This window comes from Balaenoptera borealis (assembly GCF_965194805.1).
Source record: "Balaenoptera borealis genome assembly, chromosome: 11".
Classification (NCBI taxonomy): Eukaryota; Metazoa; Chordata; class Mammalia; order Artiodactyla; family Balaenopteridae; genus Balaenoptera; species Balaenoptera borealis.
In genome coordinates this window covers 96593397-96620193 of record NC_138868.1, presented here as the reverse complement: position 1 = coordinate 96620193, position 26797 = coordinate 96593397, and the positions used below count along the sequence as shown (strand labels likewise).

The window sequence follows — 26797 nt, the reverse complement described above, 5'->3', positions numbered from 1 at the left end:
GCGGGATAATAAGTGCGATACTCCAGGAACATACAAAATGTTCTATGGTTAATATGGAATCGTCTGTCTCCAGAGAAGTGTGAGGGCAGAAGAGGGCATTTAGAGTGATATTGGAGCTGTGCAGCAGAGCCTACTCATGTCCTCCCAAATCCATTCTTCTCTTCTTCCTGAGTAATATAGCTCTTTCCCAGCTGGGAATACAGCCATCCAGAATAAAGACTACATTTCCCATTCTCCTTTTCAGCTAAGTGTAGCCATGTGACTATGTTCTGACCAATGGGATGTCAGTAAAGTGGTAAGAACAATTTCTGGGATGTGTCTTTAAAGGAAGGGTACATGTCCTTCTTTCTGCTGGCTGGGAGGTAGACTTGATGGCTGGAGCTGAAGCAGCTGAAACTTGGACATGAGCCTTTTGCTGAGGATGATAGTGCAACAAGACAGAAGGAGCCTTGATTGGCCTATGTTTACATAAGAGAGATACAGAATTCCATTTTGTTTAAGCTATTCTCTTTCTCCTTTTTTTTTTTTTTTTTTTTGGCATTTGCAGCTAAGCCGAATCTTAACTAATACAAACTAAGTCTGAAAAAAATGAATATAAGTTCACTAAGGAATATTTCAAACAGAGGGAATGGCAGGTACGAAAGCTTAGGGTCCTGAAAGAGGTGGTATGCTCAGGGAATGCCAAGGGTTTGTGTGGCAGGAGATGAGGCCAGAAGTGGGTTGGGAATAGCCACAGCAGAGCATGGACCGAATAAGGAGGACCATGGCAGGGAGACCTGCTGGGGGCTACAAATGTGATCAAGGTGAGAGACAGTGGTGTGGTGAAATGACCAGTGGTGGAAATGGAGGGGAGGAGATCGATTCAAGATACATTTAGAAGCAAAAATCAGGAGTTTATGAATGTGTGTGTTTAAGTATATGGAGTGGGTATATATCATCAGAGGAAGTCTGGGCTTTTTGGCTTCTCCTTCTCAGAGGCCTTGTGGGTGGAGTTCAGCCTTTCCCCATGGGGAGAATCCTCCTCTTGCTCCCATTCTTTGGGCCCAATGTCCCTGGCCCAGATGCCTCTCATGATGTCATCTTCACCCCATCAAACTTCCCCAGCTTGTTCCAGGATTATTTCATAAAGTGGGAGGTGGGTGGGTCTTCAACCCTATAAATGCTGGCTCTTCCCAGGCTGCCTGAGTAGCCCGTGGTGGAGGTGTCAAGGGCTGCTCAGGTTCAGGCTGGCAGTTGGACACTGTCCCTGTCTGGCTGGGGCACAGTGCTTCTGGGCAGTTGAGTAAGAGCGGGGCCCTCAGCAGACAAACAGGCTTGTCTCTGTTTGTGGGTCAGTCAGTAGGTCCACAGGAAGGTTGGAAGTCAAGGGGTTTGGGGGACCTGGGTGAGGAGTTCAGGCCCACTCCTTGTAAAACTTTCCAGGAAACACTTTTCTACTGGGGCAGCATCCAGATACTAGGGTACTCATTAACCCCCTGGGTGCCAGGAAAGGGCAGGAGGTAAGCACTGGGAGGCAGCTGAGGTCATCCTTCTTTGAACCTCCACGTGGTATTTACTCAGAGCAATTGTTGCCACAGGCCCAGGCCCTGGACTATAAAGCGGAATGTCTGCTCTCTGTGCCCAGAACTGAGCAGGTGAGCAGCCAGGGCAGAGGGATGTGGGTTGGAGTCCTAAGGGAGGGGACTGAGCAGAGAGCTGTGGGTGGGAACTAAGAACTAAGGACCTCCTCTTGGAGCACTTTGGCAGAGCAGCTTCTTCCCCCACCCCCAGGATACCTCAGTTTTCCCAGCCATGAAATGGGGGCAGGAATAGGTGAGCAGGGGAGTGGTGGCAAAAGTGGCCGAGGGAGCTGCTCCTGGGGTCTCCTGGGCGGGGCGGGGTGGGGGGAAACCTTTACAAAGCAGTTTGAGCTCCACAAACTCCATATGATGTGATGAGGTGAAAAAGGAGCCCCCCCAACCCATCCCAGGAAGACACTCTTTCCCTCCCAGCCACATTCAACTAGGTCAGTCCTCTTAAGCCCTGATAGCTCTGTGCTCCCTACACCCAGGGGAGGGTTAACAGATTTGGGGCAGGGTCCCCTGGGGCAAGTCCCCTGGGAGGTGTCCCTTCTTTGCTTCTTCACTCTCACCAGGCCTCCATTCGCCTTTCTTCTCAGAGAACATCATGGCAAGTGTGGCTGCAGTTCTGACCTGGGCTCTGGCCCTCCTCTCAGGTGGGTCTCCAACCCTGACTTCACTGTGGAGGTGTGGGTGGAGGCTGGACTGAGGGGTCCGTCCACCCTGGGGGAGGAAACCCAGCCCCTGTTCACCCGCTCCCTCTCCACAGTGCTTTCAATCACCCAGGCACGGAAAGGCTTCTGGGACTACTTCAGCCAGAGCAGCAGGGACAAAGGCAGGGTGGAGCAGATCCAGCAGCAGAAGCTGGCACGGGAGCCCGCGTGAGTGGCCAGGGCAAGGGGTGTGGGCAAAGGGAGAAGACACCCAGAGGGTGGGATGACGCACTGCCTGATTCCTCAACCTTGTGGTCCTCCCTGGGAAGAGAACAGAGCGGCGCTAGTTCTGCCCTCTATCCTGGTCTTCCTGGGCTGTTCAGCAACCCCTGCCGGCAGCCTCCGCCTTTGATCTCTCTTTAGCTGCTGCCTCCATGCCCGCTGAGGCGTGGGACCAGAGAGCAGGGGAGAGGACCCCCCATTGCAGCCTCCAGAATGAAAGGATTATGTGAGAGTCCAGGTGCCTCCGTGCACAAGGAATTGGAAGTGTTGACCTGGATATGCGTGTGCCATGTGTTTGCACTTCCTGTGGGAGGAGTCATGGTTGGCTTGGGTTAGTACTAGAGACCCGGCTCTGGGGCCACCGCCCTGCATCCTTGGTTTCTCCATAGGATCAGTGAGTGATGTCTTTGGGGCAAAGGAGATGATGGGGCTAGCAGTCTGATGGCCTGATTGTCTCCTTCCCCAGGAGCCTGAAAGACAGACTTGAGCCAGACCTCAGCAATATGGACAACTTCCTGGAAAAGCTGGGCCCTCTGAATGGGCAAGGGAGGGAGCCTCCTGGGCTCCCACGCGACCCGGTGGGCATGCGGCAGCAGCTGCAGGAGGAGCTGGAGGAAGTGAGGGAGCGTCTGGAGCCCTACATGGCGGAGGTGCACGAGCGCGTGGGCTGGAACCTGGAGGGGTTACGGCGGCAGCTGCAGCCCTACACGGTGGAGCTGATGGAGCAGGTGGCCCTGCGCGTGCAGGAGCTGCAGGAGCAGTTGCGCGTGGTCGGAGAGGGCACCAAGGCCCAGCTGCTGGGGGGCGTGGAAGAGGCGCGCAGCCTGCTGCAGGAGCTGCAGAACCGCGTGGCACACCACACTGGCCGCGTCAAGGCGCTCTTCCACCCGTACGCGGAGCGCCTGGTGACCGGCATCGGGCACCACGTGCAGGAGCTGCACCGCAGCGTGGCGCCGCACGCGGCCGCCAGCCCGGCGCGCCTCAGCCGCTGCGTGCAGGTGCTCTCGCGCAAGCTCACGCTCAAGGCCAAGGCCCTGCACACGCGCATCCAGCAGAACCTCGACCAGCTGCGCGAAGAGCTCAGCGCCTTTGCTGGCGCCGGCGCTGACGGTGCGGAGGAAGAGGCCCAGCCGGATCCCCAGGTGCTGTCTCAGGAGGTGCGCCAACGACTCCAGGCTTTCCGCCACGACACCTTCCTGCAGATTGCCGCCTTCACCCGCGCCATTGACCAAGAGACCAAGCAGATCCAGCAGCAGCTGGCGCCGCCTCCGCCAGGCCACAGCGCCTTCGCTCCAGAATTCCTACAAGGGGACGGAGGCAAGGCCCGGAGCGAGCTGCAGGCCCGCCTCGACGACCTGTGGGAAGACATCAACTACAGCCTTCGCGACCATAGTCCCGGCCATCTGGGGGAGCCCTGAGGGTCTACTTGTCCACGTCCCAGATTCTTGTCTGGGGAGCCCACGATCTGAGCCTCTAACATAGCTATGTCCTTGACAGTGGCCTGTTGGGCAGAGGGTGGAGGGCCCTGCACAGGATAGCTGAGGTCACCCAAAGGGCTGTTGTCCTAGGCCATCCAGCCTCCTGCAATTCCCCCGTCCGGATGCATTACATTCACCAGGCTTTGCAAACCCGGCTTCCCGTGCTCATTTGGGAATCCTCCTGAGTTGCTCCATTCTGGGGTGGTGGGAGAGGGCGGGACGGAGGCACTGTATGTGCAGGGTCATTATGTGCAAGCCTGTTGCCATGGCGCTGGAAGCCTGTGCCTCTTTGTCCCAGGGCCAGGCTCTGATCACTTCTGGCCACCTGGTGGCCACTGCTAGAGCTGGTCCACAGAGAGGAGCGCTTTTCTCCCCAGGGCTGCCATGACAGCTTCTGTTGGGGGAAGAGAAGGGAGAAAGAGCAGAAAATATGATGAAGAGAACATGTGATGGTGTGTGTGTATATATCCCTGCTGGCTGATGCTGGTGGGGACAAATGGTGTGGGTCGTGATGGGAGGGAGCAGAGCCTGGATTTCCTTACATAACACTACATCTAAACAGCTGACCGAGCCCTCCAATCTGTGAGGGCTACTTAAACTCTCTGGGGAGCCTACTGTGTGCCCTCCCCATCTCTGGCCCCTCCCTCCCGACTCCCAGGCGGAAGTCTAGATTTCTGACACAAATGAAATAGATGCTTATGATGGAAGCTTATTTGCCTGGTGTGACTCTCATTTGGACTATGTCTGAAATCAGTGGCCTCACCACTATCCCCAAAGCACACCCATCACCCCCCTTCAGTCCCTCGCTACTCTTTCTCATTGACCTCCTCCTAGTCCAGGTGTATCGGAGGGGTGTTGCTCTGACTGGGCTGACAGCTGTTTGTCACACCTGTGGTGTGCCTGGGTTAGAGACCCTTCCTCTGCACTTGCACTGTTCACCAGCCTGCTTACCACAGGACGGTGTGCACGAGGTATAGGCCCCTGAGGTGGCCTGTCTTCTTTGTCCTGGCTGGTCCAGATTTTGAATGGCCTGTTTTTTGACTGTCCCTCTTTTTATGACTGACCCTCTTCTTGGACCCTCAAACTCATACTCCCACCCCCACCCCCATTCCCCATGTACAGATTCACTTGGGGGCAACCAAGCTCCTCATAGCTCCCTGGGAAGTCTGAAATTGGGGGTGGGTGAAGTGGAGGGAAGAGGAGAGAGGAAAGGGTAAACACACCCAGGCCAGTACCCTTAGAACGTCCCAGGCAGCACCCTTTCCTCCCAGCTCAGCCCACCCTGCACAGAGTTCTCACTGCCACACTCCCTCATAGCACAGACCCCATCTGAATCTGGCCTCATCATGCCTGCAGATTGGATCTCTTCCATGACACCCTAGATTTAGCACCAGAACTGGGAGAAAGGTGCCCAGGGAGAGGAGGTGCTGGAAAGGAAAGTTTACCCCCCAAAGAGGTGTTTTTGTTGTTGGTGGTTAGGAGATCAGGAGGGGTGAGTCAGCTGGGGTTGGATGTGGTGGGGATGAGCCAGTAGGGGTAAAAGTGAGGGCCGTGTATTTGAGGCTGGAATTTGGGCAGGTGTTTATGAGGACAGAAATAGGGAGTGAGAAGAACAGAAAGGGAGAGAGATTGAGGGACTAAGGGAGGGTGATCTAGAGCCGAGGCAGCATCTGGCCCAACGGCGGATCCATGCAAACCCAGGGCGGAGTGCACCTCCTCGGGGATACCGATGGACGGCCAGGCCCCTTGCCGTCAAGCCTCTCGTAGTTAGACTTGTGGACTAATAGAACCCAGTACAGCGGAGCTATTGCAAAGGAGCAAAAAACTGCCCTGGGTCTGAGAGGACGCCCTGGGGTCAGTGACGCCTGAATTGAGGTGGAGGCAAAGCCTGGATCCGGCTGGTTTTCCTGGATCCGGCTGGCTTTGTAAGTCTGGACCGAATAATCCCGGCAACTGGGAAACCGTGTCACGTACTGTTCCCCGAGGGTAGTCCTCGGCCTCTTTAAGGATGGGCGGGGCGGTAGCTGGCGGAAGTGCCGGAGGAAGGGGTGGGACCTAGAGAGACGCAGAAGACCGAAGTTGGGGCCTGAGCTGCGCGTGGTCATGTTGGCCAGTGGGGCTGTGGATCCCGGGCTCCCGGGGGTTGCTGCCGCCCCCTCGCCCGTCCCGGCCCGACAGCCCGGGCCGGGGCACTTGTTCCGGCCTATTAGCGCTGATGACGAGGAGCAGCAGCCTACCGAGATCGAGTCGCTGTGCATGAACTGCTACCGCAATGTGAGGCGGGGGCGCGGCCGCGGGCGGCTGGAGGGTTGGGCTGAGGAGGGGAGGAGCGGGGGTCGGCGACCTGGCCAGGCTGGTCCAGTTGGGGACCCGGAGGCGAGGCACGCCCGGGGGTCAGTAGATGGGGGATGGGGGTTTCATTGGTTCTTTCCCTGTCTTCTGCTTCCCTAGGGCATGACGCGCCTCCTCCTCACCGAGATCCCCTTCTTTAGAGAAATAATCGTGAGCTCCTTTTCCTGCGAGCACTGTGGCTGGAACAACACGGAGATCCAGTCGGCAGGCAGGATACAGGACCAGGGAGTGCGCTATACTTTGACCGTCAGGGCCCAGGAGGTGAGAGGAGCCCAGAGCAGTTACCCTAGTGTCCTAGAGAAAGCTTGGGGACTGGAGTCACAGCTCTGGTCCAGGTGGTCGGACCTCAAATAAATCCACTTAAGTGTTCAAGCCTCAGTTTCCTCCTTTGTAAAATGGCGTTGGTGCTGTCATCTGCTCAGGTGAGGTAAGACTTGTGAAAGTGCTTTGTAAGCTTTGTCAGAAAGTATCAAATGAGCAGTAGTTGTTATGGATAGTACTCATCGTTTGGGTAGCTGGTTTTCACATCAAGGTACTATTCCGCAGGAGTAGTCCGGACTCCCCCTAGTGGAGAGAGGAAGAGACAGCTGGGCTGGGGCCCCTGACGGCGGAGCGGGGTGGGGCAGGCACGCACTCTTGTTATTTCCTGAGAAGAACCTGTATTGTTGAGACGTCTGTGGACTGAAGGTTTTTCTTTCTGCCCAGGACATGAACAGAGAAGTAGTGAAGACTGACTCTGCCACCACAAGGATCCCAGAGCTGGATTTTGAAATTCCTGCCTTCAGCCAGAAAGGAGGTAAGTTTAAGGTCAGAGTGTTTGCACTGTTCATGCCTAGCTCGAATCTTACTTTCTTGCAAAACTCCTGGTGCCAGGTCTAGGGGCTTGTGTGTGGGTTTGGCCACATCATTGTGATCTTCATTGGTTTAACATAAGCAGAAAGCTTAGGTAAAGCAGCTTAAGATAGTATTGGGTTGGCCAAAAGCTTCGTACGGGTTTTTCCACAACATCTTACAGAAAAACCAGGATGAACTTTTTGGCCAACCCAATATATAGTGATGTACTGTGTAAGACTGTGATGTACTTATTACAGAATTTTCTGTAATAATCACTCTTATTAGAGGTGAATGGAACCTTGTTCCCTGCCTCCTTATTTTACAGGTGAAATCAAGGCCCAGAGAGTTCAAGTGAACTGCCCAGGGTCATACAGGCACTTGATAGCAAAGTGAAGACTGACCAGTCTTTTGTTTTTACTCACCAGCTCTGACTACTGTTGAAGGATTGATCAGCCGTGCTGTCTCTGGCCTGGAGCAGGATCAGCCCACACGAAGGGTGAGCTGGGGTTTTCTGATTGCAGCAGCTCAAGGAAAAATTATTTATGTACACTTGTTCACCTTCCCATGTGGCGGAACTGTCTCTGATTGAATGTTGGAGAACTGTGGGGGGAAGCACACAGTGATGTTATAGCTTCCTGGATGTTGCATACGCTGTACCACTATCCTTTCCACTTCCCCTCCCCCACTGTACATTGAGGCCTCTTCTCAGACAGACACTGTAACATTACCTCCGAAGAGCCTTTCCTGATACTCTTGGGCTTATCTGTGCTTCCTGAGTGTTCCATTGTATCTTATGTTTATTATGACATTTTATATATACATATATATATATTTATGAAATAATATAATTGCAAATTTAGTCACCTGTCTTCTTAACTGGCTGTGGAGCCCCATGAGAGGGCTCTGGTTTATTTACTGTTGTCTATAACCTGGCACAAGTGCCTGGACTAAATGGCTGAATGAGTGAGAAAATGAGGCTCATCTGGCACCACCCATAAACTTCAAACTTATTTGCTACTTCTTATTGTGAAGCCTGAGTCTCTGTTCCCAGTCACACTAAGACAGGTGGTGACTTCTTGTTGGAAGTGATGGGGGCATAAGTTCTATCACCAGGGCTGATCTTTTACTCTTTGTTCCTGTCAGGCGAATGAAGAAGCCATGGCTGAAAGAATTGATGAGTTCATTGTCAAACTGAAGGAGCTAAAGCAAGTGGCCTCTCCTTTCACCCTGGTGAGTACTGAGGGATTCCAGGTGCCCTAGATTTAGGGCAGGAGAGACCATTAAGACTGTCTGAGATTTTTCTGTGGTGCCTCAGTGGTCTGTTGGTAGGTGGAGGATCGTACATGATTTCTTGTTGTAACTGCTCTCTCTTTACCCATCTGTTAGATCATTGATGATCCCTCAGGGAACAGCTTTGTGGAAAACCCATATGCTCCCCGGAAAGATGATGCCCTGGTGATCACACACTATAATCGGACTCTACAGCAGGAAGAGAAGCTGGGGCTCCAGGTAAGTGCACTGAAGAAGCCAGAAGAATGCTCTGAAATTATCTTGTACTCCGATTGCTTGGAGTCAGTGGGAACTTATTTTGCTGCTGCCGCCCTGTGTACGCTATCTCAGCATGTGTGTGCCTCCCCTCTAGCTCACTTAAGGACTTTGGGTAAACTTTACAACACAGGACATCAGTGGCTGTGATCCTATCCTAAACTCTGTTCTGCCCTTGCCTGGGGCTTTGCTCTCCAACTTCTCTGTTAAACCCACGAGGTGGCAGCTGATGTAAGCAAACCAGAGCATTTTCTCTCACTCTGGGGCAGGGTGTTGGGGAGGCTGAGGTCTGCGTGCCAATGTATGATTTGCATCTCTGCTACTTTAGGCAGAGGAACCAGAAGAGAAACCAGAAGAGGAAGATCTCAGAAACGAAGTGAGTCACATTGGCAACTGTGGAGGAAGGAGCAGAGTGGTGGGCTGAGACTGACGGTGTTCACGGGTGGCTGCCAGTGTGCCAGCTGAATGTCCTTAGCCTGAGCAGGTTTCACCCGCCTGGGAGGGCTCAGTCTACGTCCCCCTGTTGTGTTCCAGGTGCTCCAGTTCAACACCAACTGCCCGGAATGCAATGCTCCGGCCCAGACCAACATGAAGCTAGTTCGTATCTTTTGTCGGGCAGTTGGGTTGCTCTTCATCTGACTCAGGCATGAAGATGATATTGAAGCTGGAGAGTACTCCCTTCAGGGAAAGCACAAGGCTTTATTCTGAGTGATGAGAGGGATGCTGCCCTTGATGAGACCGTGCACCTTGGCTTTTGGGTTCAAAGAGAGAATTAGGCCATGGTCTCTAGGCTCCTGCGTGTGGCCTGAGCCATGTCATCAAACACTGATGAACAGCGATCGCCGTGGGTGGTGACCTTGCCCTCTTCTGGGGGGCTGTCTGAGTTAGGTTGCTTCTTATGATCTGTTTCCTGCAGTCCTGAGACCAGCAACTGTGTGTTTGTGGGGTTTGGATTTGTTCTTCCCCAGAGGGTGGTCTTGCTATCCTGGAAGCAGATTTCCTTAATTCCATCTTCCAGAAATTCCCCACTTTAAGGAGGTTATCATCATGGCTACCAACTGCGAGAACTGCGGCCATCGGACCAATGAGGTGGGTGGGCTTCATTGTTTGGGAAGAGTAGCTTTCATCCTTTCTGAAGCTGCTTAGGGTGAGGAGCTCTTGAACTAGAAATTAGCTTAGAGAAGAAAAGTTAGAGATAGCGTAACTTGTTGAAGACATTCAAAGTTGGTTATACGGAAGAGAGAGACCCACTTTTTGACCTACAGCTCAGAGGGATGGAAGAGCAGGGAGGCAGATTTTGACTCAATAATAAACAACTTTCTAGGCCTATCTGAATATAGAGTGGGCTGCCTTGGAGGGTTGTAAATTCCCTTTCCCTGAGTGTATTCAAGCATAAGCTGTTTAAATTCTTAAACCAGAAAATTATAAAGGGAGTCTACACACTAGTTGCAGTTGGAAGTCCCTTTCAGCCCCAAGAGTCATTTTTTTAACTGTGAATTCAGTTTCTTGGCAATCGGGGGTAAATCTTTGGCAGGCCGCTGGTGCTGGGCACTCTGCTTCTGGCCAGCTTTCAGTGATTTTGGTTTGGGTGACTGCTGCCACTGTTGGTTTAGAAGGCACTGTCCTTGGTAGCCATTAGTGGGCCTGATTGGAGGTCCAAGCCTACTCCCCCAACTTGCCCGGGTCTCCCCGCACCAGGTGAGGATGGGCGTCTCCTCTGCTGCTGCTCCTGACACTGTTGTCTGTTGCAGGTGAAATCTGGAGGAGCAGTAGAGCCCTTGGGCACCAGGATCACTTTCTACATCACCGATCCCTCAGATATGACTAGAGACCTGCTCAAGGTAACAACCTGCTTGGGGAAGTGACTCTCCTCTGCACATGGCTGTCTCTGTCGAGGGGGAATCTGTGTTTTCTCAATCATGTCCTGGCGTTGTGAGGTACCTCCTTATTTCCTTGGGTTTGAGGATCCCTGAGCAGAGTTAATCCATGGTAGGAAGTGCAGATTCAGAAGGTGACCCATAAGCTCTTTCTGATGACTTGGCAGCCTTTTGCCTCTAGTGTCTGTGAGGGCCCTTGTTTCTGATCTCTAATGACAGGATGCCTGCCAGCTTGGAGCCATGACTCAGAATGCCCCCTTTTAAGGTTGGTTCCAGGAGTGAGTCTAGCTTTAATTGGAGATTCAGAGAAAACTGGGACAGCTGACTTTGTCCCCAGATTATCACTGGTGGTACTAATTTGGCAGGAGGACTCTGGTTAGCTTTCTCTAGCAGCTCCTGATTTAAAGCCTAATTTGATCTCTCATCTCACAGTCCGAGACATGTAGTTTGGAAATCCCAGAGCTGGAATTTGAACTGGGAATGGCTGTCCTCGGGGGCAAGTTCACCACACTGGAGGGGATACTGAAAGACATCCGGGAACTGGTGAGTCCCCTGACTATAGTGCATGGCATCTTCCGCAGTGCAGCTGTGGGGAAGGGGCTAGAAGGCTGCAAAGGTCCTAGTTTTTGGAGCTGATAACTGAGGTTTCTTTGCTTTAAAGCTGATTCGAGAGACTTAAATATTATTTTGGATTGTGATGATACGTTTGTTGGAAATTCAGAATGGAAATTCTCAGGCCTAATTCTGGGCTGATGTAGATATTTTGCGGTTTTGGATAAGTCATTTATTTCACTGTAAAATGGGGTCATGAGGGTCCTTCCAGCGTCTAAAAAAATCCCGAACATACATATATGTGTGTGTGTTGACTTAACCCATATGTTTATCCTCTTAATGAATCATTTCGCTTAACTGATGATCAGTCGTCGGGCATTTTGTCTTTGTAAATTATACTTTATTTTGCACTTCTTCCAATGAGGACTAGAGATCATATTTAAGAACATTTCTATAGTTTTTGTTTCACGTTGCCCGTTATCATCTTGGCAGATTAATTCACACTGTTTTAGGGGTGGCCGCCTAGGTCAGAAAGGCGGTGCGGCATAAATGGAGACCAAGCTTCCCTGACAGGCACCCCTGTCACCCTGCACCAGGTTTATGGTTAAGCCTATCAAACATGGAGCCAGTATTCTAGCAATTTGGATGCCATTTATTGCAGGTGACCAAGAACCCTTTCACACTGGGCGACAGTTCCAGTCCTGGCCAGACAGAGAAACTGCAGGAGTTTAGCCAGAAGTTGGACCAGGTGAGAGGACTCTGGCTGGTCACTGCTTGTGGTCCTGGGGCTCCAGTGAACAAGAAGCTGCATACCCTTTCTTGCCACATATAAACATCTAACCAACATGTTGGGGATTCTCTTGGTTTCTGATATCCCATGCCACCTCCTTTCTTGGTTTTCTCCCTTTTTTTTGTTGGAGCATCTTCTCCAGTAGCTTCTTAAGAAAATGCATGGGAAGTAAAATTTCTGAGACTTTGCATGTCTGAGAATTTTTTTATTCCACTTTTAAAAAATAATTAATTAATTAATCAATATTTTAATTTTGGCTGCACTGAGTCTTCGTTGCTGCACACGGGCTTTCTAAAGTTGTGGCGAGCGGGGGCTACTCTTCCTTGTGGTGCGTGGGCTTCTCCTTGCGGTGGCTTGTCTCGTGGAACACGGGGTCCAGGCGCGCGGGCTTCAGTAGTTGTGGCACGTGGGCTCAGTAGTTGTGGTTCGCGGGCTCTAGAGTGCAGACTCAGTAGTTGTGGTGCTGCACAGGCTTAGTTGCTCCGTGGCATGTAGGATCTTCCCAGACCAGGGCTCGAACCTGTGTCCCTTGCATTGGCAGGCGGATTCTTAACCACTGCACCACCAGGGAAGTCCTTATTCTACTCTTAGATTAATGGCTGGGAATAGAATTCTAGGATGGAAATAATTTTTTATCAGAATTTCTAAGGTCTTCCAGTTTCCCACTAATGTCTTTCAGTTTCCCAGTTTGGCTGTTGAGAAGTTTGAAGGCATTCTGATTCCCTATCTTTTGTTTGTGACCTATTCTTGTGATACTTTTGTGTCCCCTGTGATGTAAAATTTCAGGATGTGACTTGGTGTATGTGGGTCAGTTTTCAACCATTGTTGCTAAGCACTTGGTGGGTTCTTTGAATCTGGAAACTCATGTGGCTCAGTTCTAGGACGTAAAAAGTATTCTATTGCTTCCCCTCTGTTCTCTCTTTCTGAAATCCCTGTGTTTTGGATGTTAGACTGACTTGTCTGGTCTTCTGTAATTTACTTATTTTTTTGTCCTGTTTTCAGTTTCTTTGTGTTTGCACTACTCTTGGAGATTATCTTAATTTTCCAACCCTTCAATTGAGTTTTTCATTTCCACTGACATTTTTATTTTCCAAGTGGCTTTTGGCCTTTCAATACTTTCTCCTCCTTTTAAAAAAATAGCATCCTGTTGTTTTAAGGATGTAGTATTTTTTTCTGTTTGAGAATATTAATGTTGGGTTGTGTTTTTTTTTGACATTTTATTTTCCTCGCATAGTTTCCATTTCCTCTTAAGTTTTTTGTTTTGTTTTTTTCCATTTGATGTCTGTCTTTCAACGTTAGGGGCTTTGCTCACATGTCTGGTAATCATTGGTTGTCTATTTAAAAGTAGAGGACTAAAACACCTGAGTGGGGTGAGTCTTATTGACGTTGGGCTTGTTGGAGGGGGATTTAGCTTAGCCATTTTGTTGAGGTAACTCCAGTGCCAGAGTTGTTAGATGTTTCCTCTTGGGCTGGTCAGATTCCCATCAGTGGGTGTTCCATTTCCTGTCTTGAGGGTGAAGGCTTGGCTGGCTGTGTTCTGAGAGCTGAGTGTGGGAAGAGGGCTGGGGTGTGTGTATGTCTGTTTCCAATAAGGGTACATTCACTTAACCTTCTGTTCTTGATTCCTTTCCCTCTACCCTCAACTGGGCCAGTGTCCTGCAGTCCGTAGTGTGCTGTGGTAACTTCTCCACAGAATTCTCTGTCTTTTATTGGTGTGGGGGAAGGGCAATCGTTGGTCTGTTTGGAATGGGAGAGGAGATTAGGGATGCCGGATTGCTTCTTAAATAGCTGTCAAAAGTCCTTATTTTAGATTCTCCACTCCACCTCTAGAGGTACCTTCATTTCACCAATTCTTAAAACTTTGGGGGATTCTGCAATGTAAATCGGGTTGGTTTCTGTGTGGCAGACATAGTCCCTTCCTGCCAGCAGCTATGTAAGATTTACATGCTCATGCTGTATTCTGTCTCCTTCAGATCCTTGAGGGTAACATGAAGGCCCACTTTGTTATGGATGATCCAGCAGGAAACAGCTACTTGCAGGTACTGTAGACCTTCCCTGGTATTTCACAGAGATATCTTTTCTGACCTTCCTTAAATATGTATCATTTCTCCAGAAACTGAGAGACTTAATTCTAAATGAACTGCTTTTTATCAAGGAACCGTTTAGCAGAAATTGGAACATAAGAAAGGAAGGGGAAGGTGTATGGGACTGTAAGTGTGTGTCAAGAGGGGGAAAAAGGAGACTCCCAGGTTCCTTCTTCCTCTAGTCTAGCTCGAGTCCCAGCTCTAAGTCCAGCAGTGGCGTTTTCATTTTGCAAATCTGACCGTGGATTGAGGAGAAATGGTGCCTTGTCCAGAGGCCAAGATGGGAAAAGGCTTTAAGCTGACTAGGGAGATATTCTGGTGATTAACAGTAACTTTAACATTTATTGAGCAGTTATTATGGGTCAGGCAAAACTCTTCTAAAGTCTCTCCACTGTTAAGACTATGCTACTCTCTTCGTAAGAAGGTGCAGATAGAAAGTTTTTCTCCCCGCAGTCCCACTTCTAGCCCATGTGGGTTCTGTTGCTGCCCACGAGTTGAGCCTAGCCATGGGGTGTTGGAGGCCCTTAAAAAGAGAATAAAGGGACTTCCCTGGTGGTCCAGTGGTTAGGACTCTGTGCTTCCACTGCAGGGGGCGCACGTTCAATCCCCGGTCAGGGAATTAAGATCCCGCATGGTGTGCGGCCAAAAACAAAACAAGACAAAAGGAATAAACGCCTCATTAAGGTCTTGGGAAAGTGGGAATTGGAAGCTGCCTGGGGGAGGGGGGATGGCAGGATGGCACAGGCACTGATGGTCTGTCCTTGGCCTTGCAGAACGTGTATGCACCTGAAGACGATCCTGAGATGAAGGTGGAGCATTACAAGCGCACATTTGACCAAAACGAGGAACTGGGGCTCAACGACATGAAGACGGAGGGCTATGAGACAGGTCTGGCTTCCCAGCGGTAGCAGTGGGAGGTTCCCGGCCAGCCTCCAGCGCTGCTCAGACCACGGGGCTATTTATTGCTATTGGAAAAGGCTGGAGTGGCCTCCCCACCAGGCCTTGCCCATGTGGGGAGGACACCTGGTCTGAGTCGGAGATCTGAGCATACTTTCTGAACAGTTTGTGACGGAAATGCAAGCCTCTTGGGTTACTTGACCTTGTTTTGGAGGATTTGAATTGGCCTGGGAAGAAACCCAGAAATGAACCATCGGGCATGTCATTGTTACTTTTTTCCTATCAAGTCTTTACCCTCCCTCCACACAATGCTCTCTCATGTCGAGCTGGAACTCTGAAGAGCTGGAGAAGGTGGAAGACAGCTACGTCTGGAGTTTGGAAGTTGGGTTGGGTATATAAGATACTGACTCTCAACAGGAAGAGAGTCTTCTGAGGGGAGGGAGTCTAGGACAGGTGAAGAAGTCCTCATTAAAATGGTGGCTTTCAAACAGCACTGGCCTCTGAAATCACTCAGTCCTTGTTTTTTTATTATTATTATTTATTATTATTTTATTTTTAGTTTTAGTTTTTGCACTCTGTCCTTGTTTGTTATGCTGGTAGAATTCAACCTCCTGAAGAACATTTTCTCCAGTGTGGCTACTGTAATTTGGGGACTGGAGCTGGCATTTCATTCATTCCTTCAATAGATGTTTGAGTGCTTGCTTTGTGCCCGGCACATCATAGAACTGAACAAAATAAAGCTCTGCTTTCATGGAGCTTCAAGTGTAGTGGGGAAAATTGGCAAACAGAGTGGGTGGGGGGTTGACAAGAAACCAACAAGTAGAACAGTGTCAGATTAATCACCATGTTATGGAGGAATGTCAAGCAGGGAAGGGGTCTGGGTAGTGCCAGGGAAGGCGGGGGCATTAGCTTTATTAGATGGAACTGCAGAGACAGGGCAAAGCTTAGACCATGCCACTGGTCGTGAATGCATTTGATCCTGCTTAACTGCCCTGTGAGGTAGGGTTAAGACCTGAGCTTAGTCTTGTCAGGCTAAGGTTTGGTACCGAGTAGAACGGGTAGAGGTGGAACTGAAGACAGAAATGGGCAGGAGGCGATGGGGTGGAGAGGACTATACTGGTAGTGTTCACTGGAGCAGAAATATGAGACTTTCCCAACGTCTGCTGACACCAGGGTGGAGGCAGGGCTGTGGAGTTCAGCTTGAGATACACTGAAGCCAAGGCAGGGCTGTGGATGGGAGACCTGTGGGGCCCTGCAGCTAGTGAAGCCCTATCAGTCCAGTGCCCCCTTCTCACAGGCCCTGAGACACCCAGCCTGCTCTTACTCCTGGGCCTGTGCTGTGACCACGCAGTGTAGCCCAGTAGTTAAAAGTTCATGCTTCAGGGCAGTGATCTCCAAACCTGTTTTGTTATGTATATTTTCTGAACATGTGTTCCAAAATAGGCGTATTTATTTATAAAGTATAACAATACTTTATTGACTAATAAACCTTAAAACAGTGACAAAAATTTAACATATGGTGAGATAAGTAAAATATGCAATCTAATGCTTTTTCAAGAAATTTGGATTACCTCTTGCACCCCACTTTGGTAGCCTCTGCTCCCAAGGGTCATATGTTCTGGCTGTGTGAAGTTGGGCGACTTAACCTCTCCAAGCTTCAGTTTTCTCATCTGTAAGGTAAGGATAATAAAAGCATCTGAGAAATGTGAGGGTTAAATGAGATAATTCAAGTAAAGTTCTTAATGCCCACAAGAAGAAAAGTCTTCTCCCTAAACTTGAGCATTAGAATTCAGTCTCTCTAGGGACTTCCCTGGCGGTCCAGTGGTTAAGACTCCGCTTCCACTGCAGGGGGCGCAGGTTCCATCTCTGGTCGGTGAACTAAATCCCGCATGCTGCCTGGCCAAAAAATAAATTACCTGAGTTTTAAAAAAATAAAAGACTGAATGACAAAAAAAAAAAAAAATTCAATCTCTCTAGCTTCTCTCTTGCCATGCTGAAAATAGATCCAGGTCATTTTCATTGGAAATATTCTACGCAAGAGATAGCTAGGGGCAACCAATATCAAATGTGGGTGAGATACATAGGTTAGAAACCTCCATATTTCTCATAGTAATTATATTGGGTTTGGAATTCCTGACTTCCTCTGTTGAATAGTTCTTGAAAGCCTATTAAAGCAGATTTCACTCCACCAAAACATACTAATAAAAATAACTGACACACTATGCCAGATGCTGTTCAAAGCACTTTACACAGTAATATTATCCTAGTCCTTGCAACCATTGAGTTCGGTGTCATTATTATCCCCATTTTGTTAAGTATGTTGCCCAAGGTCGTACAGTTAGGAAGTTATGGAAGCAGAACTCAAACTGAGATGCACTGCAGCTCCAGAGCCCACGTTCCTAACTACTGCTCTCTGGTGCTTCTGAAGCTGCTGGGGGCAGAGATCTTGTTGGGGTCGTGGCTGTAGCCTCGCGGCTACAACAGCGCTTGCTGCACGGTCTGTTTAATGACAGAGTGGACAAAGATAAGAAACACGATTGCCCCGTCAGAGGGATGTAGAGTGGGCCCCCAAGGTGCGCGTGTCCCTCGTAAGCCCGCAAAAGCTCACACGAGACACCCTGGCCGGTCCAAGCACCCTCCGCCACTTCCGGTCTTGGCCCCGCCTCCCAGAGTTCTCGCTGTCCGTTTCGCGTTTAAGAATTTTGTCCTCAGCGTCGATCCGTCTCCCGGCCTTCGCCGCTGCCATGGCGGCAGCTCCGCCGCTCTCCAAGGCCGAATACCTGAAGCGTTACTTGTCTGGGGCAGATGCCGGCGTCGACGGGGGCCCTGAGTCCGGCCGCAAGCGTCGCAAAAAGCGGCCGAAGACTGGCGGGGCCGGCGGCAAGGGGTGAGTTGGCCCTGGCGGGGCGGGGTCCGTGCGGCTCGCCGCCCCTAATCTTCCCAGCTCCGCCCTCGGCCCGGCTCTTCCTGGGCTCCTCGCCGGCGGCCCCGAGGGGCCCAGCGCCCTTGACTGCTCGCCCGGCGCTGCCTGAGCCCGGAGTCCGCTCAGACCGCTCCTCGCGCCCCTGGGCAGTGTCTTCGACGTATTCAGGCCCGGCTGTAACTTTCATTACTCTTTTCCCGCCTTTGTAGCATTCCGTCCTCTCCCGCAGAGAATGAATATTGTGCCCTGAGACTAAAGTGGTGAAGCGAATTCAGAGGTTCTGTGCGTGGATATTAAGGGCCCAGAACATGTCGGTGGGGATTCTCCAATGCCAAGGACTCCGGTCCTGAGTCGGAGACCTATGCTCACTTCCTGTTACTCTTTCTACTACTACTAACAATAACAACTAACGCTTATACAGTTCTTGTCATGTGCTGGGCACCGTTCTAAGTACTTTAGACCTAAACGATTTATTTAAGCTTCATAACAGTACCATGAAGTAGATATTTTTGTTACCCCCACTTTTCAAACGAGAAAACTTATGTGGCCCAGTGTACTGGGTTGAATAGTGCCCCTTCCCTCCAAGGCGTGTCCACCCAGAACCTCAGCATGTGACATTGTTTAGAAATAGGGTCTTTGCTGTTGTAATTAGTTAAGATGAGGTCATAGTGGGTTAGGATGGGCGCTAAATCCAATATGACTGGTGTCCTTTTAAGAAAAGGGAAATTTGGATACAGAAACAGACTTACAGGGAAAACTACCACGTGAAGATGGAGGCTGAGACTGGACTGGTTTTATGCTGACAGTAGGGACTACCAGAAGTTCGAAGAGTCAAGGAAAGGTCTTTCCCTAGAGCCTTACTGGCGGGCATTGCCTTGCAGACACCTGATTCCAGACTTGAAGCCTCCAGAACTGTGAGAGAATACATTTCTGTTGTTTTAAGCCACCCAGTTTGTGGTACTTTGTTAGGCAGCTCTAGGAAACTAATAATATACCCAATAAAGTCAAGTAGTTCCGAAGAACTAATCCATTTCCTGTCCTGGTTTGGTTGTTGTGTTATTCTTGCTTTCTGTCCCCTCTGACTTGTGTGGATTCCTTGGAGGCAGTGCCATGTAGTGAAATTAACTTGAGCTTTGGAGTAACACTGATAAGTCCTAGCTGTGCCACTTTATGGGCTGTGTGGCCTTGGGCAAGATATTTCATCTGTCTAAGCCTCAGTTTTTTCATCTTTAAAAATGAGAGTAATTCTGAATGATATCACTTATATTAAATGGTTGTTGTGATAAGTGATCTTGCCTTTTCAAATAGTAACTGTTAATAATAACTGTTTACATCATGGCATTGTTATTATTTGGACTCATCCGTAGTTTATCCATGTAACAAACATTTATTGAGTACTTCCTATGCCAGTTTTTGCAGGGTGTTGAGGATATCACTGTGAGTGAGAGAGGCATAGTCCCTACTCTGATGGAGCTTATAGTTTAATAGGGATACAGCCTTTAAACAACTAATTACACAACTGGTTGATTTATTTCCTTTGTGATAAAGTATTCCAAGAATGAGTTAACAGGGGTTCTTAGTTGGGGGAGGTAAGTGAAATAGTATTGGAAGGTCTGTGAAGGAAGTTATATATATGCTAGGATTTTAAGAATGCGTAAGAGTTTCCCAGTAAAGAATGAGAAGAGTAGGTCAGGCAGAGGGAAGGAACTGAGACATGAAACTGATACGGAAAGGAATTTGGCTCATTCTAGGCACCAAAAGATGACTAGTGAGTAGTGAACTGAGGAGGCAGTGGTACAAGATGAAGTTGGCTGTATTGGCAAAGAATGGACCATAGCTCTTGTAGGATTTTGAGTTTTAGCCTAAAACCAAAGATAAGTGTTTGTAGGCTGTTATCCAAAAATGTTTCTTCTCTTTTGATCTTTTTATTTTTCACATTTAGAATGCGGATTGTGGATGATGACGTGAGCTGGACATCTATGTCAACCACTAAAACAGAAAAGGAGGAAGAGGAAGATGATGGAGATTTGCCTGTGGTGTGTATCTTTTGAGGCTGTGAGGACTTTGAAATGCAAGCCTCTCAATCTCGACTCCCAGTGCAGGGTAGATTAGTAAGGGGGAAAGTTGAGGGCAGAGAAGAGGTGACACTTTCCAGGAGCTATTTTAAAGTAGTCTTCTTTGCTAATGCCTATACACAGTCTTTGTATATGGAGGGCTCCATCTGCCTGGAAATGGGAACTGATCACAGAGAGGCAGGATTCCTCAGTGTCAGTGATAGAGCCATGATTAGAATTCGCCATGGTTCAATTTGTTGGAACGTACCTTAAAAATAACGTTCAGGTTCAATCAAAGGAAACTTTTTAATTGCTCATTTTATTCCCTGATTCAACTAAGCTTTAAATTATATGCTCTTGCCTAAGTACAGGAGATATGTAGATTAAGAGAACATAGTGTCTGTACTTTACAGGTCATACTCTACAATGGGAGACTGAATTTCAAATGACAATATGATGAATGTTGGAGATAGAGTTCACATATGTACCCAGTGCTATTAGAACACAAGGGAGATAGCACACTTTTTATCCCACTGGGAAATTCCATGAAGGATGGAAATATCTGAATTGAATTTTAAAGGATGAGTAAGAGCCAGGTGGGTAAAAGCATAGGCAAATAAGTTAGCATCAGTATGGTCATGGAAACTTTGCTCAGAATTGCTGAGAAACGAGGTGAAAAGGAGAGCTGTTGATAGGCTGTATTATACTAAAAGGTTGTAAAGGTGAATTCCAGATGAGTGTGTTTAATGTTAATCCCCAGCATATTCTATAATATTGATAGATTATTTAAAAGATGGTTTGTTAGTAATTAGAAGGGAAATAGTGATCATAAGGAGCCAATTTAGTTTCAGTCAGAATGAATTACTGAAACCTAGTTAATGTTTATAACATTTGTTGTTATTTTTAAACTTTATTTATTTATTTATAAATTAATTAATTTTATTTATTCATTTTTTTTTTGGCCGTGTTGGGTCTTCCTTGCTGCGCACAGGCTTTCTCTAGTTGAGGCGAGCAGGGGCTACTCTTCATTGCGGTGCGCAGGTTTCTCATTGCGGTGGCTTCTCTTGTTGCAGAGCACGGGCTCTAGGCGCACAGGCTTCAGTAGTTGTGGCACGTGGGCTCAGTAGTTGTGGCTCGCGGGCTCTAGAGCACAGGCTCAGTAGCTGTGGCGCACAGGCTCAGTTGCTCCGCGGCCTGTGGGATCCTCCCGGACCGGGGCTCAAACCCGTGTCCCCTGCATTGGCAGGCGGACTCTCAACCACTGTGCCACCCAGGGAGCCCTATTTTTTTATTTTACGAAAGCAATACATGTTTATTATAGAATATTTTGTAATTGTAAGAACGTTTAAGTTTTAAAAAGAATATAATAATCACTTTTACTGTGACCATCCAGAGATAACAACTGCTAACGTTTAGATGCTTTAATTCATAGATTGTAATACTTGTATTTTATTTATTTTTTCAAGTATAATTGGGATTATACTATACATATGGTTTTGGAGCCTGCTCTTTCACTTAATAGTATGTTGTCAGTACTTCAGTAAGACTTTAAAATATTCTTTGAGAATGTGACTTTTAATGGTTGCATAGTAGTTCAATATACATATTAATTTAATCTGTCTTATTACTGGCTGTATGGGGGGTTGTTCCTGTTTTAAAATATCATAATGATTTAATAAACATTTTGGACATAAATCATTGTAAGAATCCATTTATTTCTTTATTCCTATGAAGTGAAATCAATAGGTTAGAGAGTATGGTCATTTTGAGGTGTTTCCCATATTGCTTTCCAAAAGGTGGTAAGAATTTACACTCCCACTAGAGGTGTATGGGAATGTCAGTTTCCCCATTTCTTCATCAATATTGGAGCATTATTCACATCAACAAAAACAACTGCAAACCTATGTCAATTTGGCAGGTGAACAGTGGTATCCAGATTCTTTGAAAAATAGTAAAATGAATGATTTTTCATATGTTTATTGGGCTTTTGTATTTTATGAATTTCTTGTATTTGTCCATTTTTTTAGAAAATTGGAGTTTTAATTTTTTTCATTGATTTATTTGATATTTGTATAATAGGAATATATTATCTGTTTTACACGCCATAGGTATATTTTGTCCTTGGCCTCTTCATTTATAATAGTTTTTGACATTAAAAAATTTTGATTTTTTCTAGTCAGGTCTTTTAATTTTGCTTCATAATATTGTCTTTTGCTCTTATGATTGCCCCAAAACCTAAAGAAGGGAAGCTTTAGCCCCACTGCTAGACTCTATGCTTGTTACAACAGACCTTGATTATTGAATTCATTTTTGTTACTCCAAGATTATCACAACCAATAATTAGGACAACCACAGTAATAGAGGCAGCACAAGATTAATAGGTGTAATTTACCATGTACCAAGCACTGCTAAGCTTACATGAATTATCTGTTGAATCCTCATAGCAATCCTTTGATCCTGCTTTTACAAATGAGGAAATTGAGGCTTAGAATAATTTGCCAAAGGTTATACAAATATTAAGGGGCAAAGCTGGGAATTTAGATCTCAATTCATCATGTTTTTTTAAAATAAATTTATTTATTTATTTATTTTGGGCTGCATTGGGTCTTTGTTGCTGCATGCAGGCTTTTCTCTAGTTGCGGCGAGCGGGGGCTACTCTTTGTTGCGGTGTGCGGGCTTCTCATTGAGGTGGCTTCTCTTGTTGTGGAGCACGGGCTCTAGGCACACGGGCTTCAGTAGTTGTGGCATGCGGGCTCAGTAGTTGTGGTTCGTGGGCTCTAGAGTGCAGACTCAGTAGTTGTGGCGCACGGGCTTAGTTGCTCCGCAGTATGTGGGATGTTCCCAGACCAGGTCTCGAACCCGTGTCTCCTGCATTGGCAGGCGGATCCTTAACCACTGTGCCACCAGGGAAACCCCATCTTGTTTGAAAGCCTGTGTTTTTAATGCCCGGTGAGAGATCTCAAAACTAGGTTATATGAAGAATGATGGTAGGATCTTGGGAGAAGAGAAGAAGTAGAGGGGAATTCAAACCTGGGTTTGAGTTTCAGTTCTGCCACTTGCTAGGTTGAGAAAGTTACTTAACTTCTCTGAGCCATAGTTTGCTCTTAGTAGTGTGGAGCCTTTCTTTCCAGGACTTTTGTGAGGATTAAGTGAGATAATATAAGTAAAGCACAAAACACAGTGCCTTGCTCATAGTTGCTACTGTGTAATTAGAATTTATTATGCCAGCCATCTTGGAAGGTCTATCATGTGGAAAGGGGATCAGTTGCATCAGAGGTGGGTCTAGGGTGGATGGAAAGAAGTTATAAGAAGGTAGATATGGGTCCAATGAAACTAAGAACTTTCTAGCCCCAAAATGCAGTGGACTGCCTTGTAACATGAGTTCCATGTCAGTGAATTAGTTCCCTGTCAGGGAGGGACTACATGAGTGATCATTTATCAAGGATACCGTAGAGAAGTTTCCAGATTTGTTTGGGAATTTGGATGATATGAAATATGGTCTTATCCCTTAAAGATTCTATGAGTCTGTGTACATTTTAGTGACTTCTTTTGGTTGGATACTAGAAAAACTGTCATTGTGACTACCTACAAGAAGAAAGTTTTCATAAGGAGTCCAAAGCCCTTAATGAATGATAGGATGACAGGAAACCTGCCTGTGTTTTCACTCTGAATGTAAAAGTAAAAGGGTAAAAGGAGTTGAGCTTTTAGCTTACAAGTGGCAGTTGTATACCTGGCACATTAATAAGAAGGTTTGTAATGAAAGAAATTAACCTCTGGAGGGAAATTGATTAGTCAGAGAAAGATCTATAATTAAACCATCCAGTGACAATCACAGGTTTATGGAGCAAATGTAACTGAGGACCAGTACCGGTTTCTTCATGGCCGTTTTGGGTCTTCATGTGCCGTGTATTATTAGGAATGGAATAGTCATAGCTTCAGGTTCTTGAGACAACAACAGTGCTACTTGGCTGGATCCTGTGGATTTCCTTAACGTATTGTTCTGACTCCCACAGGTGGCTGAGTTTGTGGATGAGCGGCCAGAAGAGGTAAAGCAGATGGAAGCCTTTCGTTCCAGTGCCAAATGGAAGCTTCTGGGAGGTGAGTTCCAACAATCGGTAAATCTGAATTTCCCATTTATAGGAGAAGGCTTTTTTTTTTTTCTTTTTTAATTGAAGTATAGTTTACAAGACTGTGTTAGTTCTAGGTGTACAGCAAGGTGATTCAGATATATATATATATATATTTTTTTTTTTTTTCAGATTATTTTCCATTATAGGTTATTACAAGATATTGAATATAGTTCCCTGTGCTATACAGTAAATCCTTGTTGCTTATCTGTTTTAGGTACAGTTGTTTGTATCTGTTAATCCCATACTCTTAAGTTACCCCTTCCCCCCTTCCCCTTTGGTAACCATAAGTTTGTTTTCTATGTCTGTGAGTCTGTTTCTGTTTTGTATATAGATTCATTTGTATTATTTTTTTAGATACCACATATAAATTATATCATATAATATTTGTCTTTTTCTGTCTGACTTACTTAGTATGATATTCTCTGGGTCCATCCATGTTGCTGCAAGTGGCAATATTTCATTCTTTTTTATGGCTGAGTAATATTTAGGTGTGTGTATGTGTGTCTGTGTGTGTGTGTGTGTGTGTCCCGCAGCTTCTTAAACCAATAGTCTCTTGATGGACACTTGGGTTGTTTCCATGTCTTGGCTATAGAAATAGTGCTGCTGTGAACATTGGGGTGCATGTATCTTTTTGAATTAGTGTTTTTATTGTTTCCAGATATACACCCAGGAGTGTAATTGCTGGATCATATGGTAGTTCTATTTTTAGTTTTTTAAGGAGCCTCCATACTGTTTTCCACAGTGGCTGTACCAATTTACATTCCCACCAACAGTGGAGGAGGGTTCCCTTTTTTCCACATCCTCTCTAACATTTGTTATTGGTAGACTTTTTGATGATAGCCATTCTGACAGGTGTGAGGTGATACGTCATTGTGGTTTTGATTTGTATTTCTCTAATAATTAGCGATGTTGAGCATCTTTTCATGTGCCTTTTAGCCATCTGTATGTCTTCTTTGGAAAAATGTCTATTCAGGTCTTCTTCCCATTTTTTGATTGGGTCTTTTTTTGATATTGAGTTGTATGAGCTGGTTGTGTATTTTGGATATTAACGCCTTATTGGTTGCATCATTTGCAAATATTTTCTCCCATTCCATAGGTTGTCTTTTCGTTTTGTTGATGGTTTCCTTTGTTGTGCAAAAGCTTTTAAGTGTAATTAGGTCCCATTTGTTTATTTTTGCTTTTATTTCTTTTGCCTAAGGAGACTGAGCTGAGAAAATATTGCTACGATTTATGTCAGAGAATGTTTCACCTATGTTCTCTTCTAGGAGTTTTGTGGTTTTAGGCCTTACATTTAGGTCTTTACCATTTGAGTTTATCTTTGTATATGGTGTGAGGGAATGTTCTAATTTCATTGTTTCACATTTGGCTGTCTGGTTTTCCCAGCACCGCTTGTTGAAGAGACTGTCTTTTCTCCATTGTATATTCTTGCCTCCTTTGTCATAGGTTAATGGACCATAGGTGTGTGGGTTTATTTCTAGCTCTCTATTCTGTTCCAGTGATCTATGTGTCTGTTTTTGTGCCAGTACCATGCTGTTTTTATTACTGTAGCTTTGTAGCATAGTCTGAAGTCTGGGAGGGTTATACCTCCAGCTTGATTCTTCTTTTCTCATGATTGCTTTCACAATTCTGGGTCTTTTGTGGTTCAATATAAATTTTAAGATTATTTGTTCTACTTCTACGAAAAATGTCATGGGTACTTCAGTAGGGTTTGCATTAAATCTGTAGATTGCTTTGGGTAGTATGGCCATTTTAACAATATTAATTCTTCCAATCTAAGAGCACAGAATATCTTTCCATTTCTTTGAATCATCTTCAGTTTCCTTTGTCAGTGATTTATAGTTTTCAGCATATAGGTCTTTCACCTCCTTGGTTAAGTTTATTCCCAGGTAATTTTTTTTTAAACGCTATTTTAAACAGGATTTTATTTTTTAATCTTCTCTTTCTGATGTTTCATTGTTAGTGTAAAGAAATGCAACAGATATCTGTATATTAATCTTATATCCTGCTACCTTGCTGAATTCATTTATTAGTTCTAATCATTTTTGTGTGGTGGCTTTAGGGTTGTCTATGTAGAGTATCATGTCATCTGCAAATAGTGACAGTTTTACCTCTTTCTTTCCAATTTGGATAGGTTTTATTTCTTTTTCTTGTCTGATTACTGTGGCTAGGACTTCTAATACTATGTTGAATAGAAGTGGTGAGAGTGAGCATCCTTGTCTTATTCCTGAATTTAGTGGGAAAGCTTTCAGTTTTTCATTGTTGAGTATTATAGCTCCACTGACCATGAAGTAAGTGCCAGTTGTCAAAGGTAATCACATCACCTAGACAAAAGATTTTTTTCAATATGAATATAATCCTGTGTGTAAATGGTTTGCTGAGCTAGAAAGTGTGAACTGCAAAATAGCATTGCTGCTTGGTTCACATCAAGACACAATATGTTTATTTCTTTACATAAAACTGCACATTTGCTTTTTCATACAAATCAGGCCCACTGAATGGAGATGGCTTTAGACCTTTTGACATTTGAACTACATAGCCTGGGGGGCCTTTGTAGACACTTTTATAATTCTTCCTTAAAGTATTATCTCTGTGTAAAACTTTTGAATTGTTCTTCCTGGTGGTTACTTATCTCTTACTCAGAAGTGTCTCTTTTTTTTTTAAATTGAAGTATAGTTGATTTACAGTGTTGTGTTAATTTCTGCTGTACACCAGAGTGATTCAGTTATATATACATTCTTTTTTATATTCTTTTCCATTGTGATTTATTACAGGATATTGAATATAGTT

The 26797-nt window shown here is 46.4% G+C and overlaps 3 protein-coding genes across 8 annotated transcripts in view; all 3 read left to right on the top strand.

Moving 5' to 3' along the window:
• Positions 1-1175: 1175 nt before the first annotated feature.
• APOA5 (apolipoprotein A5) lies at positions 1176-4684 on the top strand. Of its 4 annotated transcripts, none has more exons than XM_082339779.1 (5): positions 1176-1282; positions 1578-1634; positions 2159-2215; positions 2329-2440; positions 2961-4684. In XM_082339779.1, exons 3-5 carry the CDS (start codon positions 2167-2169, stop codon positions 3910-3912), a joined length of 1113 nt encoding a protein of 370 aa, XP_082195905.1. In that variant the 5' UTR covers positions 1176-1282; positions 1578-1634; positions 2159-2166; the 3' UTR covers positions 3913-4684. The 4 variants fall into 4 exon arrangements, with proteins under 4 accessions (XP_082195905.1, XP_082195906.1, XP_082195904.1 ...); XM_082339780.1 differs by having other exon boundaries at positions 1179-1277; XM_082339778.1 differs by lacking the exons at positions 1176-1282; positions 1578-1634 and adding an exon at positions 1645-1812.
• Positions 4685-6011: 1327 nt separating this feature from the next.
• ZPR1 (ZPR1 zinc finger) lies at positions 6012-15396 on the top strand. 2 transcript variants are annotated; one of them, XM_082339776.1, is made up of 14 exons: positions 6013-6246; positions 6424-6585; positions 7030-7120; positions 7584-7654; positions 8302-8388; positions 8545-8667; positions 9032-9079; positions 9238-9304; positions 9722-9792; positions 10455-10544; positions 11013-11123; positions 11794-11880; positions 13896-13961; positions 14780-15396. In XM_082339776.1, the coding sequence occupies exons 1-14, from the start codon at positions 6076-6078 to the stop codon at positions 14912-14914; spliced, it is 1380 nt and encodes a 459-aa protein (XP_082195902.1). In that variant the 5' UTR covers positions 6013-6075; the 3' UTR covers positions 14915-15396. The 2 variants fall into 2 exon arrangements, with proteins under 2 accessions (XP_082195903.1, XP_082195902.1); XM_082339777.1 differs by lacking the exon at positions 11013-11123 and having other exon boundaries at positions 6012-6246.
• Positions 15397-17599: 2203 nt separating this feature from the next.
• Positions 17600-26797, top strand: part of BUD13 (BUD13 homolog) — a 34231-nt gene continuing 25033 nt past the window's right edge. Inside the window, exons 1-3 of one of the 2 annotated variants that reach the window (XM_082339763.1) lie at positions 17600-17790; positions 19769-19862; positions 23894-23978. In XM_082339763.1, coding sequence (XP_082195889.1) covers positions 17648-17790; positions 19769-19862; positions 23894-23978 — 322 coding nt within the window. In that variant the 5' untranslated portion in view covers positions 17600-17647. The remainder of the gene's footprint in view (positions 17791-19768; positions 19863-23893; positions 23979-26797) is intronic. The other variant, XM_082339762.1, reaches the window with a different exon arrangement.

Excerpts from the sequence above, each read along its gene's own strand:
- APOA5 (XM_082339778.1), top strand. Across the intron at positions 2,216-2,328 it reads GGCTCTGGCCCTCCTCTCAG|TGCTTTCAATCACCCAGGCA; the intron begins GTGGGTCTCCAA and ends CCCTCTCCACAG. Across the intron at positions 2,441-2,960 it reads AAGCTGGCACGGGAGCCCGC|GAGCCTGAAAGACAGACTTG; the intron begins GTGAGTGGCCAG and ends CTCCTTCCCCAG.
- ZPR1 (XM_082339776.1), top strand. The coding sequence starts at position 6,076 with ATGTTGGCCAGTGGGGCTGTGGATCCCGGGCTCCCGGGGGTTGCTGCC. Across the intron at positions 9,793-10,454 it reads GCGGCCATCGGACCAATGAG|GTGAAATCTGGAGGAGCAGT; the intron begins GTGGGTGGGCTT and ends TGTCTGTTGCAG. Across the intron at positions 10,545-11,012 it reads TGACTAGAGACCTGCTCAAG|TCCGAGACATGTAGTTTGGA; the intron begins GTAACAACCTGC and ends CTCATCTCACAG.